Raw genomic sequence first — 17,253 nt, 5'->3', positions numbered from 1 at the left:
TCAATGTTCACACTCTTGGAAGAATTCTAGCAAGTAAACGCCCCTCCCTTCTATCTTGCCAAGGATGCATTTTATAGCTCTTTTAACCAAAGAGCCAACCCCCCCCCCCGACAAACCCAAAAACATTTAACCTTTTACAGACTGCCTGCACACCAGTGTTTTAAATAATCACTTAAATCCAGGATTACCAACTTCAGGGTTGGGCCCAGATTTCTTCTAGAATTACAACTGGTCTCCAGACTATAGAGATTCCCAGGGGGAAATGGCAGCATGGGAGGGCATAACATCCTTGTATGGTATCATAGTCCTGCTGTGCTTCCTCCCCAGACTTGACCATCCTCAGGCACTGAGCCCAAATCTTTGGGAACTTCTCAAATTGAAGTTGGCAACCAACTTAGCTTCTTTTCTGTTTCCCCCACAACTATGTATAATAGTTACCATGGTTTGGGATGGTCCCACTATTTTACAATTATATGTTGAGATTCAGTCATCTAACACGTTCCCTCTTTTAAAGAAAAAATGAAAAATACCAACAATTCAGGTGGGGAACATGGCAGAGCCAGGGCAGGGAGTAACAGCATGCAAGGGTCCCCTTACTTTGCAGGAGCCTGGGGAAAATTGCCCAAACTGCCCTACTCAAGCCCTTCTGACCTAAACATAACTGCCACTCACGGAATTTAATAATGTGTTCTCCTTTTTTCTTATGCAGATTTAAACTGGTGAAGAAAAGCCCTCATGAAATGGTTGTAATAAAGGTCTTTTCAACACAGATGCGCCTGGAAGGAAGTCTCTTTTCTGTGAGGCTGCTATTGTGTTCCAACATGGACCAGGCTAGTCTGATCTTGTCAGATCTCTGAAACTAAGCAGGGTTGGTCCAGTTACTACTTGGATGGGAGACCACCAAGGAAGACTAGCATTGCTATGTAGAGACGGCCAATGGCAAACCACATCTGTTAGTCTCTTGCCTTGAAAAGCAGAACAGGGATCACTATAAGTTGACTGTGACTTGTCAGCACTTTACACACACAGCCCATATTGCAGGGATTAGGGTGGAGCCTGAGACTTTTCCCACATGTCCATTTAAGGGGCTCATATCTGCATCTGGACTACCAAAAGGCTGAAAAGCTTAGGACAGGTGTGATGAATATATCTGATTTAACTTAAATGTCCACTTGGGGCTATTTGGTCACTTTCCTATGAAAAACAGCCAAAACTGTGCGTGAGATCGACAAACATCAACAAGACTTATATTTATAATGTACTGGTAGTAGGGCAGCATGAATTCCCAACACAGGAATTCTTCTGTACGAAGGGCGTATTGAAAATAAAGGCATCTGAATCAGGCTGAAAGAAACGCTGATACAACATTTAAAAATGAACAATGTAGGCAGGGTTTGAAACAAAACACACTGAAGTCTTGTGATGATTAAAAAAAAAAAACTAAGAGGACGCAGACACATTGCCGTGCCGCTTGTTCAAGCAAATCACATGATTAGTGAGTGTGCACAAAAACGGCTGCATTTGTCCTCCCTCCCCAAGCGCGGCGCTGTTGTCCCAGCCGTGATCGTCAAAGAAGAGCTCCTGGCGAAGGAAATAAGGAAACTGCGGTGGCAAACCTACGCGCAGTATATTAAGAAATAAGCCCCGCTGAAACCCGCGGGATTCCTTCCACCAAGGCTCCGTATTTAGTTTTGAGCGCAGCAATCCCCCAAATACGTTTCCGTTGATTGGGCTTCAGCCATAGGAACGGGAACTAAAACCTTCTGACTTCTGGGCAGACCGAGTTAAGAAGGCGCTTGGCGGCTTCCGACGCGGCCAGGTGTTGCCCTTGAGCAGGAAACTCGGGCTGCGCCTGCTGGTGGCGTGAGGGGGCGGCTTTAGCACCGCCTCCCAGGAAAGGGCTGTCGGCTGCCTCTGCTCTGCAGAGGAGGAGTAGCGCTGAGGCGAAGCAAGGCGGGCTGGTTGGTTGGGTTCGAGCCTAGCGAGGAACGGGGGAAGCCGGCTCCTCTGACGTCCCCGGCAGCTTCTCGACACCGTCCGGCTCCAGCGAAGGGACTGCCCTTGCGGCGCTGAGCAATTTCTTGGCTGCCGCGGGGCCGCTCAGACTGTAGGAGCAGCAAGTGGTGCCATCGAGGCCGCGAGGATGGGGCGGCTAGCTGGTCTGGGCCGCTCGGACTGCGGGAGGCTTTGCGGCCTGAGCCTGGCAGTCGTCTGCCTGCTAGTGCTTCTTCCTGGCCGGGTGAGTGGCGTGGTTCTGGGGCAGCGGGGGCACGGCTGGCCTGCCTTGGAGAAAGTCAAGCCTTTAAGGGGGAGAATTCCGGCCCGTGGGCCTGCCTGAATGAGGGGGGCGTCTGTGCGGCAGGGAGGGGGGAAACCTTATCGGTGTCGCCTGTTCCGTATGGTGGTGGATTGGAGTAAGATAGTAGGGGGTGTTCTTTAAGGGGTGGGGATTGGCTCTTCTGACCACAAGCACGACTTCCATTGCTTCTTGCCTTCTTTTCTTTTTAAATGGGCGCTGAAGTTTTGCTTTTGCGGATTTTGTAGAATGAGGGAAGTCTGGGCAAAGAGAATAATTCTGTGGCTGGTCCTAGTTGTCGCCTGAGCAACACTTACTATTTTGCAGCATGCAACTCTGGACATAAACAGTTCTTGTATTTTTTCCAATGAAGTGCTTTTGTGGTTTGCCACTTCTTAAGAGTAGTGGTAAGCCTTCCACTGTGATTTCCTTGCTCATGACTCTTTTGCAGTAAGATTGCTCACACTTGATTAGTTAAAAATAGTTTTAAATTCATCTGTTGGCTTCTGCTACAAGGTAAACTTAAACTGGGGTGAACCATTCACAGTGCTAACAGATCGCACTTGTTATTAAAGTGATTTACAAAGAAGAAGAAAGAAAAGTCATGTTATAGTAGAAAAAGCAGCTTGGTGAGTTCAGCTGAAATGTCAGGTTGCCCTGAATATCTGTAGTCATAAGACAGGGAAGTCATGTAGCAGGTAGCTTACAGGCAGGCTTTCTGCTCAGGGCCACTATGATGGCCTGGTAAAAATCGCTCTGTTTGCAAAGCTTGTTTTTGTTTCTGACATGTAGACAGAATTGTCTGAAATAAACTCAAACACAGGTCACTTATACAGCACTGAACACTCTGACTCTAAAATGAATGCTGAAGAGTACAGAAGTTGTTAAACATCCCTGCTTACTTTACTGAGTAAATTCCACAGTAGTTTGTCAGAATCTTAGCAGCTTCAGTTTAGTTGCTCATAGCTATTGACTCCCCACCCAACACTTACTATCATAATTAAGATATGTTGTCTGGAGGCTTGTAGCTAATCTGCCTGTAGTAGTGATAAGTAATTCATTATGAGTTGCAATCCGTGGCTTGAATTACTACTACAAAACCTGGGTTAGAATAGTTGAAGCTGTTAGTGCAACAAGTACAGTGATATCTATTGAAACTGTTTCAAAAAGATTTTGAAAATATTTTTGAAAATACTAATTCAAATTCCGCTGCTTGTCCAGGGTAGAGAATGATGTTTTATACATCTGATTCCTATTACTGTGGGTACCAGAGGCTTAGGTTTTATGCATGTGCTTTATCTGGACCATCTTTATTGAATATAAAATATTTAGAAAGATGAATTTTTCAGTTGACAATACTGATTTTTTTTTTGCTATCAAGTCACAGCTGACTTATGGTGATCCCATAGGGTTTTCAAGGGAAGAGACATTCAGAGGGAATTTGTCATTACCTACCTCTGCATAGTAACCCTGAAATTTCTTGCTTGTCTCTCATACAAGTACCAACCAGAGCTGATCCTTAGCGTCTGAGATCTGATGAGATTATGCTAGCCTGAGTGATCCAGGTCTGGAATGATAATTTCTAAACTTCAGTACATTCTTTCCTTTACCACAGTGGTTAAAACACCCCCCCCCCCCATCTTGTTGCCAGATGTCAAAGATACATTCTTGTGGTTCTGTCTTATTGTAGCAACTGGAGTTCCATATCTAATTTGATTCTATTTGTAACCATTATTTAAAAGTATACTTTTCATTCTTGTTTGAATTTTGCAAACATACCACATGGTACATAAAATGCTATGATGGACTGCACGTTTTACAAAGCCTGGAAGCGCTGTACACACAGAGCTGCAGGAGACTGTTAAGAGTTAATCCCTTACAGAATCAGAGACCTTGGAGTGGCAGGCCACTCCAAGGCATCTGATTGGGTAGTGTGAGCTGGAAAGAGGTGGGTCTGTGAAGATTTGGGAGATGGAGTCCCAACAGAGAGCAGGCAAGAAAACTGGTGAAGTGTTTATGGAGGTTTGGGTAGAAGGTGCAGACTCCCAAACAGGCCGAAGAAAGGGGATAGATCTTCTAAGGAGAGGAGATTTTCCCTACCCAGGCAAACAGGGAGATATCTCTGGAAAATGAAGAGATCCCTGGTTGGGTGTGGTTGGAAACTGCCTGTGGAGACCTTTAGATTCAGCTAACAACTGAAGGAAAGCTCTGGTGTGTTAAGAGAAGGTGCTTGGGGTACTAGAAAGTGGGTGCCAGCATTATTAACTCCAGGAGAGAGTACTAAAAGAAAGTATACTAGAGTACTTGGGGGGAAAATATGCATGCATGTGTGCACGTGCGCTGAATTACTTTAGAAATTTTCAACCCCTGATTTCTCCTCACTTTCCCCCTCTAAAGTAAATAATTTGTTATTGGAATGTTGGAATTTTAAAAATGCCTCTGGAGTTTCTGTTGTTTAAGGATGAGGGAACATCATAATTAGCAGTATTAACTGCTAATTAAATGATTGAACATATGATCTTGCTAAACTGGTGATATATACTTCAGCTCAGTAATGAATTGTGACTGAAAGTGAAGCATTGCCAGTGGAAACAAAGGCTATCACAGCAGAATGGACAGCCTCTCCTGTTGTGTCCTTGGCAACTCTACTGCCACCCACCAGTCATGTCATTGGTGTGTAGCATCCATATTGAACCCATTCATGGACAGTTTCAGTAGGCAAATGTGGCAGTGAAAGAAGTTACGATAATGTCATGAAGTTGATTCATTTTTCTCACACAAGATACATGATCACAGTGCCAAGAAGCAGCCATGGTCCTTTTCCTATAAGAAGCCTTCATAGCCCAGTAGTTAGGAGAGCATCATTTGTGTTAATCCATAAGCTCCTAGGCTTCCCTGGGAATCCCCTGGAATCACCAGAATCTGCCTGCAAAAACAAGCTTTTGTGAGGAAAATAACTACAGTCAGGGAAGGAAAGAGTACCACTGAAATTGCAACAGCTAGCTTACCCCATCTCTCAATATGTACAGGATTGGAAGCCTATGCAAAAAACCTATAGATGATAACTTCCCTGAGACTCGATTCCAAATGTGATGTGTTTAATTGCACACAGTGCATTTATATTGGTTTTGTATTGAGGAGGAGCGCTGTGATGAATGGACTGCATCCTACTGCTCAGCTAAGAGCAGAGTGTAACATATTGAGTCTTCTGCCAGTGGAATGCACTTTGCACTGACTGAACGTAGCACTCTTAAACAAACAGAGTGGAAGGATATAACCATATGCCTTTTACAAGGAAAAGGGGTGGGGGTACTTAGACAAGAATGTACATTTCAGCAATAAGTTCAAAGTAAATAGTACTGTGAATGGCTAGTAGCTCAGGGGCAAACTGCAATACAGTGAGAAATGAGAAGCAAAATTGTATTCCATTCCTGGATGATACAAATGTGGCCTCTTTAAGGCATAGCCTTCCTGTTTGTGTGTCCTGGTATCTATGGTCATGTTTGAGGGAGAAAAGGTAATGGCTGAGTTTAAAGATTCTTCTCAGATTCAGAACCTACATGGTAAAACAAGTTATGAGTGTTGGGTGAAGCTGGCTGATGACTGGAGTGTACCTAGTCTTCACCGGCAGTGATGTTGCTACTCTCCATAGTTTCCTGCCAATGTATAGTGAGAGCTTACCTAGATTACTGAGTATGAGGCCAGTAGGGGTCTCTTTCTTTGCAGAGCATCCTTGCCCCTTAGCCTCTGTATGGGATAAAATGAATAAAGAAGCATTTAGAAGTCACCAAGGAGATCCCCTCCCTTTTGGCTGCCTGGGTGGGTTGCAAGAGAACAAAATCATGGTCAAGCGTAGACCACATGCATTTGTCACATAATAGATTACTGAAGGTCATTCCAAAGATAAACTGTCTGAAATTTTAGTTTTAAAACAATGTCCTACTATGAGTATGCTTCCAGAACTTTGTTGTATTGGTGCCACTAGTATTTTCTCTATGATTGTTTTATGTAGAACTGTTAAAAGTGGAAACACTTGTTAGTTTTGTACTGAGCTAAGAAGCTGTAGGTATTGTTCAGAAATTAAACCCAATAAACCTTGTAATTGAGAACTGTGCAGGAAAACGTTACTTGTATGCTGCAAATATTATGAATTATATAGAATAGCCCTTGTTCACTTTGCTTCCAAGGATGGTCCTTGTTAACTTTCCGTCCTTCTTAAGGTTTGACTCTCTTCTCCCTTCCAAAATAATTCCTCAGTCTTTTCTCTTTCCTTCCCAGTTTGGCCAAGCTTGTCAGGGCTTCGGAACTAAGCAGGGTGAGCTACAGTCAGCACTTGGATGGGAGACCACCAAAGAGTATTGGGATTGCTGCACAGAAGAAGGCAATGTCAAACTACCTCTGCTCCTCTCATGCCTGGAATGCCCCATGGAAAGGGTCTCTATGAGTCTGTTGCAGCTTGGCAGGTCTCCCTCTTTGTCAGGAGGCTCCCCGCTCTCCAGCTCTTCCTGTGGCCACCACATTATATACCCGTTTTCAGTGCCTTATAACAGCAAAGCAGGCTAATACTAATACTCTCATATTGTAGGCATGTGTGTGAGCAGCAGGTACTTAGGAGACAGTGGTTTGTCAGTGGCCATCTAGTGAATTTGTGACTGAGATTAGATTTGGATTGGGAAGGGCCTCTGCAAAGATATCTTATTAAATGTTATATGCTATTGCTTTGCCATCCTAGTTGTGGTTTCTAGTTAATGTAAAGTGCTGGCTCGAAGGGAAAATCTCTGTGTAGGGTTCGGGCAGGAAAGTGCTGTTGTCAGCATGTTTCTTTCCAGCCCCTTAGAAATATGCTGTGACCAGATGATTTGTCACATGACCCCTGTAAAGTCTTGTCTTGTCAAGGCTCTGCTTGGTAATAGTCTGGATCCTCCACCCCTTTGAATATTTATGCTGCTGTTCCTTCTCTTTGGGCTTGTAATGAATGAATTACTGAAGACACTGGCATTTTTGCTTTCTTTTATCTACTTGTAATATTTTCCCTTATTTTAAGATTGGTAATGTCAGACTAACATTGTCAGCACTTACACAAATTATTTTAACATTGTGGGTTGAGTGAAAGGTACATAGATAATTGAAGTTGCAGGTGGCAAAGTTTGCTGAGCTTGAGTTTTGAAAAACAACACTTGAGCAACCTTATCTCAGTTCAAAACTCAGATATTTTGTAATAAATACTCCTGTATAACCAGTGGTAGTGGATAGTACCGTCTGCGCTCACATAAACACTATACTCACATCCCAGGGTACTATATAAACACTGTATTAGCAGACTTCTTAACATCTGGCAATTATGAAATATTGTTACCAGGACCTTTTTACACCTTTAACTTGGTATCAATTACTGCTTTTCTTCAATATAATTTTAAATCAGAAGTAAAGCAAATTTGCACCCAAACTGTTCTTATTCTCTTTACCTGAAAAAATGTATGTTTAATCTCCATGTTCAGATATTCAGAGAATATGTAGATCAGACATAAGCACTTGTAGAGAAAGATGGTAAAAATAATTTTGGTGCAAATTTGTTAAATACACATCATATATCTAATATATGATGACTAATTTCAGATTGGATATTGTGCTTGCTACCTAAATGGTAAGGAGGAGAGAATGAGGCAGCTTTCTTCTTTTGGCAAGCTCTCCTTGTTAACCCCTGATCATTGCTTGTATGCAAAGAGAAGATTTTGTTCCTGAGGGCCTTTGGAATATTCTGATTCTCAAGTTGTATGTTTGAGTTTGTTAGGCTATTGATGTAATTTTTAATTGTTGATTTCAGTGATTTGTTAATTTTGTATTGTGGGATTTTAAATCTTTGTTTTCTCCTTTTGAAGAGTTTTAAATTGGAATGCGGGGGTATTGGAATGCCAGGGTATTAAATATTTTCATGGAATACTTATATAGGGATGTATACAGTTTCCATTGTTTCACGTGGAGAAACATTTCCAAAGCTTTCCAGGCAAAGAAAAATCTTAAACAAAGGCAATTCCTAGTCAAAAGCCAGTCCCAAATGCAAGTCCTACTCCCAGTTAGGGGTGTGCAGTCTGGATTAAGGAAAAAAAAACCAGATTTTTGCCAATTCAGCTAAATCTGGCTTTCCTGAATCAGATAAGAGAACCCAGGATCTGATCTGAGAACCCAGATCAAGACACCCCCCCCCGATAAATCTGGATAAATTCAAGAAATGTAACTTCATTCGCTGGCTGGATCCTTCCTGTGCTTTTCTCACTTTTTTTCCAAGAAAGGAGGAGGATTAGTGGGGGGAGGGAGTGAAACAGAGGCATAAGGAGGAGTAAGGCAGGGAGGGAGTGGCCAATCCCTCTTGTCTGCCTGGCTTCTGTGAGTGACACTATTTCAGTTGGGTTAAATTGCAACAATGTCCTGTGCTTCTGTTTGGTTTGGGTGGAATTCTTTTTTCTGACATGGTTCTCTGGTTTGATGTTGGTCTCCTTGATTCACTTTGGTTCTTTTGGGCTTCCTCTTGCATTTGAGAGTGTGCTGTTGGCCACTGGCAACCTTGGCCCTGTATGTTTCTGCCTGAGAGCCTCCTTGGAAATGTTTTCCCCTTAGGAAATATTAGAGGGTGGCTGGGGGCACCGTCTTCAGGAGCCCATAGAATTGGCTGGGGCTTGAGTGTCTCTTCCCTCCCCCCTGTGGCCAGCTGGGTCTGGGTCTGGCTGTCTGCTGAGGTAGCTGGGCCACTGTCTCCCGGGGGGGGGGTCTCCTGTCCTCTTCTCCAGGTAAGTCCGGGGGCTGGGCTGTAGACTCCGGACAACTGTCACTCCTCCACTTGAAGCCAGCTGGGTGACCTTGGGTTAGTCACAACTCTCTCAGAGCTCTCTCAGCCCCATCTACCTCACAGGGTGTTTTGTTGTGGGGATAATAGTAGCATACTTTGTAAACCACTCTGAGTGGGCATTAAGTTGTCCTGAAGGGCGGTATATAAATTGAATGTTATTATTATGTTATTATAAGTTCCATATAAGTATTTAAAATAACAGTGGTGTTAAATTACATGTTTTCGGCATTGGGTGAATGATTTTGTGGGGTTTTGTATTGGGTTTGATCTCTTTGAAGGACTCAGGGTCTGTATATGTGCATGTGTGTTATCGTAGCCATACAGCTAATTCTATGTGCTGAGAAGAGTCAGGACTTTTATTTCTTTGATAACAGTCCAATTCTATGCCATGTGACAGATTGCTTCAGCAACTGAGATTACTTTCAAAATATGTTTGTATCACAGTGTCCTGCTGTTCAAACAATAAAACTCAAAGCACCACAGTGAAGAGGTCAAGCCCTTGGGTGCACTTAAACTATCTCCTTTGCTGTCACCTGTATTTTTGAATATCTTCTCTTTGAAAATGTTTCCAAAATTGGAAGGTGTTAGCGTTGTGAAAATTATGGGCTTTCAGTTTAGCTTTCTTTTCAAAATATCGTCAAAGTTACTACTTTAAACTAATTAACTTATTGGGTTCCTAACTTTTAAAAAAATTACTTAGGCATTTTCAGACTCCTGTGTCTGGTACGGCCAATGTGGAATAACATCGGATGGTAAAAGGTACAACTGTGAATATGATGGCCCACCATTGCCTCTACCGAAGGATGGCTATGATCTAGTGCAGGTAAATCTCCTGTGGATCAGATTCTACCATATGATCCTAAAAATAACATGGAGGGGATTGAGAGAGAAGATATAAGCATACTTTCCCTCTTAAATTGTGTGTAAATAATTTTGTATTACAGTTGTGTGCATTATCAGCCCTTATCCCCAGCATTCATTTGAATAATATGTTAACTATGCTGTAAACCACACTCTGATTACTGCACTCGGTCCTGTGTAGTTGGTATGCACAGTTCTCAGTTTCAAGTTCTGTAAAATTTAAAGTGATGTCAAATCCCGTCCCCTTTATTTCAGTTAATTGTAACTTTTAAGGAAGTGTAAAATACTGCTTTCACTGTCACACTCATTTTGAACTGTGCTTGTTGAAAACAATATAATATTTATGTTACTACTGTGTTCAGAATCAGGTGTAGGTCTTCTAAAGTAGAAGTGAATCTGGGAGATGTATTTAAAAATGATAATTCAAATAACGTTTTTTACATATTGTTTTTTCTTAAGGAACTCTGCCCAGGTTTGTTCTTTGAGAATGTTAGCCTTTGTTGTGATGTGCAGCAGCTTCAAACTTTGAAAGCCAACTTGGAGCTTCCTTTGCAGTTTCTTTCCAGGTATGTTATTACTTGCAACAATGACTATGGTTGCCATAGGCTGTCACCCAGTGAAAGACTGGGCGTGGGGTGGGGATACAGAGTGTGCTGTTACACCAACAGCATGACATTATTTGCAGTTTGAACCTGGAACTGAAGATATGCTGGTCTAAGATGCAGTGGAAATACTATGATGAAATCCAAGAGTTTCTGGGTTCACCCCTGAAATGACATCTATGCAATGGTGATTTTTCCCTCCCACCGCCTGTCTAGCAACAGGAGGGGTTGGTGGGCGGGCGGTGCTGCTAGTGGTATAGCAGGAGACCTGGCAACCTGATTATTTTTCTTTTAAACTAGAGGAAATCTAACAGGCATTCTAAGAAAAATGAGGGAAGAACTTGTTTATCATATTCACTATTCTCTCAAGGAGTGTCTCAGACACTAGTCCAGTCTTTGTCTGATAATTGAAATAATATAAAACAGAGCCAGTACAATGACAGTTTTTTCAATATGATGTATATAAATATAGGCTGTGTATAATTCCACATACTGGATAAATTCTGATGTTGACTTTCTCTTTTAAGGTGTCCATCATGTTTCTATAATTTAATTAATCTGTTCTGTGAGCTAAGCTGCAGTCCTCATCAGTCTGAGTTTCTAAATGTCACACAAAGAATTCCCTATTATGATCTAGTTAAGAAAGAGAACAGAACCAGCATCGCAGAGCTGCAGTATTACATTGGAGAAACATTTGCTAATGGTAAGCAAGCCAATCATTTTTTTTATGCCCTTGATTTCTAAAAGGAATTATTTCCCTGCATATACACGTATAAATGACCGGGTGGCACATCTGCAGGCCAGAAGTGATTAAGTGAGGAGGGGAAATGTTAGAGGAGACTATCTGGCTGGCTAAAGGGGATCAGTCACTAGTCCTATTGATGAGACTGACATAAGAAACCAAATGTAACATAATATGTAATAGAATATTCTTTGGAAGACATCTGTGTCTAGAACAGTGGATAAGTGGCTAATTAAGTGCACCTGGTGGTTGTCCTTGATTAGGCGGCTCCTCCCCCAGGCTTAAGAAAAGGCGGGGTGGATCGAAAAGAAAGGAGGAAGAGGCTGAATTACAGGAGCATGGAGGTTGGGTACCTATTTGTCTAGTGGGCTTTGTTTTAGCTAAGATTAGGTCAAGCTCTTTTTTTTACTGCCATTGCTTTGCCTCAAGAGTGAGTATTGTTAATTTGACTGTTCTCTTGAGCTAATAAATAATTATCCTTCCTGTGTCTTGAGTGTCTGCCTGCTGTGCACAAGGGCTTCCAGCTAAGAACCCTGAAACCTGTGAGTCTGGTATAAACAGGCAGGGCATACTACTCTGGGAGAGCTTCTGGGGTACTGTGTGGCTGTTATCAGCACCAGAACCAGGCCCAGAGGGTTTGCCCACTCTTTACAATCTGCTACTAAAAAATGTTTATGTAAATCTGGGACAAAACTAGATGTTGCATAGGGAAATATATTTTAGGTTGGATCTCATGGACCAGTTCAGCTTACAGCAGTGCTTTATTCTACTGTATGCAACCTATCACTGCTGCAAAGTCTTGAGATAGACTATTTGTATGATTCTGTATAAGATGGCTTCATTTGTTTCAAGGCTCTTCCACTAGTGGTACAGTCTCTTGCATCTGAGGGAGGTTCCTTATTCTGGAGGAAAGCGCCATCGTTAGAGGTGGATGCTGCTATTCTGTTCTCTTTTGTTGATGTGTGTGTTCTGTTCCCATCTATAAAGGACTTTGAATGGTTTTTGACTTTCACACCAAAATGAATGTATGGGTAAGGGGACAGGAACCTTTTCCCATTTTCTTTCTTTCTATTGCTATTGACCATTCTTGTCCCCAGTCTGACTCCAGTTCTAGAATACTGGGTTTTTAATAATATATTAATTGTTAATGAGTTTTATGGTATGTTTTACTTTGTAAGCTGCCTTGAGTAGGCTCTTTGGAGAGGTGGAATCTTCTATATAAATGATAGAAGTGGTCTAGGCTGGGTGGGAGGAGTGCCTAAAACAATTGAGTGTTTATATCACTTCAATTGAGTACACCTAGTGTTGCAAAAATTAGACCCTCCCCTCAAATGTGAATGGGGTGTACTTCCTACTCTCCAGTTGCTTCAAGATTTGCAAATCTTGCAATGATATCTTACCCACTCTGGCAGCTGATCTGATTCTTCCTTTCTTGAAACAGCTACTGGGCTAAAGCTGCTTTAAGTAACAATGCAATTGCAGTATCCTTGGTCACCACAGACTGGAAAACCAGAGCCTTTGCTGCAATCTACTGTAGTTCATTTGATTTCTGGGCCACACCCTGAGATTGGCAATCACACCTTTGTTTCCTATCTCTTGAGTGAGGTGTCTGCCTTCTCATGTCTCCCTTTGTTCAGCCTTCTGTAAAAGCCAAGCATTATTTTTTTGTATTTTTAAGCAAAACTGTGCAAAGGGAGACATGCCTCCTTCATTTATCTTCTATTCATAACAAAGATGAGAGGGATGTTTGCTGTTTGCAAGCTGAAAAGTGGATTTGTAGAGTTATGGCTAATTCTGAACAGTTAAAAAAATGTCCACGTGTCTTGTTACAAACATAGAGGTGCTTTATTCCTGTGGCTCACTTACGGAATCCCATTTGTATCTTCCAGTAGTGGCAATGTTTTTTTCTTTCTTGACCACACTTCTAGATATGTATAATGCCTGTAAAGATGTGGAGGCTCCATCAAGCAATGTTAAAGCATTAGGGCTACTATGTGGGAAAGATGTTAAAGACTGTAATGCAACCAACTGGATTCAGTACATGCTCAGCAAGGATAATGGTCAGACTCCGTTCAACATGATTCCAGTTTTTTCAGGTAGGAAATACAAATGGTTTAAGATGTATTTATTTACTGAAGTATAGTTAGTAAGATAACAGCTTTATATTACATACACAAGTGATTAAGCTGTTGTTGTAAAATGTACAAAAATATGCAGCTGTATCTTTGGCAATCATGTGAAAGTTAATGTGGCTGTTTAGAAGTACTGAAAGCAGAACAAACATTCACTTTCTGTTTAATTTCAATCTAGCATTTGTTCAGTATTCTGTAGACTACCCTAATGTCTTTGTCTACAGATGAGATCAGTTTATGGAAATGTTGTTGTTCCAAAATCACAAAAGATCCAAAATTTGAGACAAGTACTGGGTATAACTTGCTTCCATTCTAAGAGCTCACATTGAGGGATTTCAGTTGAAATAATAGCACAGGTATGATCACTCACTGGTTGAAATAATTAATTGATAGATTCCATTGATAGATTTATTAAGCTGAACAAGGACACCATTTAAGTTTATTTATTTACAAAATGTATACCTTACCTTGCTGCCCTGATCAGGGCCACCAAGGCGGATAACAGATTAGAAATATACTTGATAAAACATATCTTTTAAAACTAAACGAAATCACATCATTTAAACAATGAAAACCAAGTTAAAATAGACATGTAATACAATAAAATACACATACATAAAAACAATTTTTCAAAACAGAGCAGGAAGGAAGAATTACTGCGGGAACACCAGATGAAACAAAAAAGTGGCAGAAAACAACTACAGAAGGGGACAGATGAGTCTCCCTGGGGAGAGAGAGTTCCAGAGTTTTGGTACAGTGATGGAGAAGCCTCTCCCAGGTTGCCACCTGCTTAATTTCAGAAAGTAGGGACACCCAAAGCAGGGCCTTGGAAGGTGACCATAGTGGTTGGGTAAGTTTATAAGGCGTGCTGATTCCAAGCTATATAGATTCTTAAAGGCCAACACCAGCACCTTTTCTTGTGCCCAGAAACCAATTGGGAGCCAGTATAAAAGGGCAGGACTGCATTTATATGGCCTCTAGAACCCATTCCAGTGAACATCCTGGCTGCAGCTTTCTGCACCAATTGAAATTTGTGAACAATTTTGAAGAGCAGCCCCACATAAAACACATTGCAGTAATCTAATATAGATGTAACCAGGGCATGTACCACAGTGTCCAGATCTTTCTTGCCCAGGAGAGGCTTGCAGCTGGCTGACCAATCAAAGCTGGTAAAGGGTGATCCTGGCCACAGTTACCACCTGCTTTTTCAGCAGTAGACCTGGATCCAAGAACACCCCCAAAACATACAGATCTTTCTCCTTCAAGAGGAGTGCAGCCCTAATGAATGACACATTAAGTCCCCAGTCAGACTGTCTAGTCATCAGTAGCACTTCCCTCTTTCTGGAAGCACACGATACAGCTGAGTGTTATCTGCATATTGATGATAACCAGCCGAAATCTCCAGATGACCTCACCCAGTAGTTTTATGTAGATGTTGAAAAGCATAGGGGACAAGATGGAGCCTTGTGGGACTCGAAAGACCAAGGAGCTGAGCAGCAGTCCTCCAGCACCTATCCTCCAGGTAGGACTAGAATTACTGCAAAACGGTTCCCAATCCCTGCCCAATAAGGTGGTTCGGAAGGATACCATGATTGATGGTACTGAAAGCCATTGAGAGGTCCAGGAGAACCAACGAGAGTTGGACTCTCTTTGTCTTCCACCAGGGCAACCAAGGCTATTTCAGTTCTATAACCAGGCCTGGAAAGGTTCTAAACAATCCACTTAATCTAAGAATGCTTGAAGTTGTCTAGCTAATACCCACCACCATATAAAGTTTGTGTATATTGTGATCATATAATCAACCTCAACTCATGGTTTTCTATTCAAATCTGTAATCTGGATGGCCCCTGTTACATCTTGGTGTAGGGAATAGTTGTATTTTCATTGTTTGCTTCAGATTATTCTGATTCAAAGAAAATACTATATTAAACAAATTTTGTTTATTTCCTGCCTTTCTGTTAGTATATATTCAAGAAAACTAACAAAACTTGAGTTGTACAAACTATATTAAATCAATACAGTTCTCTGTCAGTGGAGGAAGGTATCCTGGAATGGGTTACACCCCCTGCTTGCTCCACTGGAAAGGCTATGCAAATATTTTTGCTGTGCTTCCACATTTAGCTAGGGGGTAGAGAGAGAATGATGAGGCAAATGAGGGAGGAAACGATGACAAGATGCTGAAATACTGCAAAAAGTCCTTAAGCACGGCAGCTGCCCACCATGGCACCTCTTCAGTGCAGACCATGAGGATGCTCTGTGGGAGCCTGGAGAGCTTGGCGGAGCACTTCGCTAACAGAATGATTGCTTCTAGAGCAGATACCGTGCCTGTGCCAACTCCCCAGGTTGAGGGAATGACCAATGTCTTGACAGCCAAAGTGTCTGCCAACCTCCCCCTCCCTTGCTGAGTGGGGCAGGAGGCTTTCAAACTGTTGCTGCTGCTGCAGTAATAACCTCAGAGGAAACCCCATTGAAGCAAATCAGCAGTGCTTTCATTTCAGGCATGCTAAATCCCTCTAATTCAACTCAAGCAGGCAGGAGATACTCCAGAAATAACTCTGTTATTTGCCCTTATCTTGAATACGGTGCTTCCCTGAGCATGGGGACAATGCACTCAGGGACCTTGTGGACAGAAAGAATGAACTCTCCCTTAAGAAAGCTCCCAGAGTCGCAGCACCAGCCATCAGGGCTAGTTCATTCGCCTCAGTCTTTGCTAGATCTGTGGTCCTGTGGAAAGATGAGCACCTGCAAATCCCAAAAACAAGCCCGATCAGATCTAGTGAAGCTCTGCTGAGAGAGAGAGCACCTCAGCCTTCATGGCCAACACCACCTTGGATACCATGCAATCTCTGGAATGTCCCTTGCTGCCAACTTCATGATTTGCCTCAGTCTGTGGCTAAACCATTGGAAAGTAGATCGCTTATCCCCTCCCACCAGATCTTTAGGTACACAGCCCTAGATGAGGTTTAGTTTAGACAAAGGAGAATAAGAATACTATGCCCTTATCTTCAAATAGAGAAGAAAATAGATGAGATAGGTGGCCATCACATCAGCAAAGACAAGTCTTGGAATGTTCCACTATGAGTTATACTCCAAAAGGGCTTGGTAATCCTTAGGACAGATCCCTCCTTTCTACCAAACCTAGCCTTTCATAGGAATCAGGAGATCCATTTACCATCCCTCTAGCTTGGTCTGGTGTGCTTCAGTGAGGAGGAGTGCATCATAGAGTTGGAAGGGGCCTTAACGACCATATAGTTCAACTTCCTGCACAATGCAGGAACAGCCTAAAGCATCTCAGACAAGTATTTGTCCAGCTGCTCCTTGAAGTCTGCCAGTGAGGGGGAACCCACCTCATAGGCAGCTGATTCCATTGTTGAATTACTCTTAACATGGAGTTTTTCCTAATATCCAGCTGGTACCTTCCCTTCTGTAGTTTAAACAAGTCTTATTGCAAGTCCTATTCTCTGTTGCCAACAGGTATCGCTCCCGTCCTCCCGTAAGTGACAACCTTTTTAAAAATACTTAGAGCAATTATGTCTCCCCTCAACTTCCTCTTTTCCCAACTGAACATTCCCAGGTCCCTCAGTCTTTCCTCATAGGGCTTGGTCTCCAGGCCCATGATCAACCTGGTTGCCCTCCTCTGTACCTGTTTCGATTTGTCCACATCCTTTTTAAAGCGAGGCCTCCAGCACTACACACAATACTCCAGGTGGGGCCTGACCTGGGACAGTGACACCCTATGATTTAGATGTTCTGCCTTTGTTGATACATCCCAAGAT

General features: G+C 42.3%; 1 protein-coding gene across 1 annotated transcript in view; it reads left to right on the top strand.

Moving 5' to 3' along the window:
- The first annotated feature begins 1,915 nt into the window (after positions 1 to 1,915).
- Positions 1,916 to 17,253, top strand: part of NPC1 (NPC intracellular cholesterol transporter 1) — a 40,391-nt gene continuing 25,053 nt past the window's right edge. The window contains exons 1-5 of the mRNA XM_054985350.1: positions 1,916 to 2,239; positions 9,841 to 9,963; positions 10,461 to 10,567; positions 11,131 to 11,306; positions 13,274 to 13,441. Of these exons, the coding sequence (XP_054841325.1) occupies positions 2,144 to 2,239; positions 9,841 to 9,963; positions 10,461 to 10,567; positions 11,131 to 11,306; positions 13,274 to 13,441 (670 nt within the window). The 5' untranslated portion in view covers positions 1,916 to 2,143. The remainder of the gene's footprint in view (positions 2,240 to 9,840; positions 9,964 to 10,460; positions 10,568 to 11,130; positions 11,307 to 13,273; positions 13,442 to 17,253) is intronic.

The sequence above is a fragment of the Eublepharis macularius genome, chromosome 7 (assembly GCF_028583425.1).
Source record: "Eublepharis macularius isolate TG4126 chromosome 7, MPM_Emac_v1.0, whole genome shotgun sequence".
In the NCBI taxonomy this organism is placed as follows: domain Eukaryota; kingdom Metazoa; phylum Chordata; class Lepidosauria; order Squamata; family Eublepharidae; genus Eublepharis; species Eublepharis macularius.
Note: the sequence above shows the minus strand (reverse complement) of the source record. Positions and strands in the feature narration are given on the sequence as shown.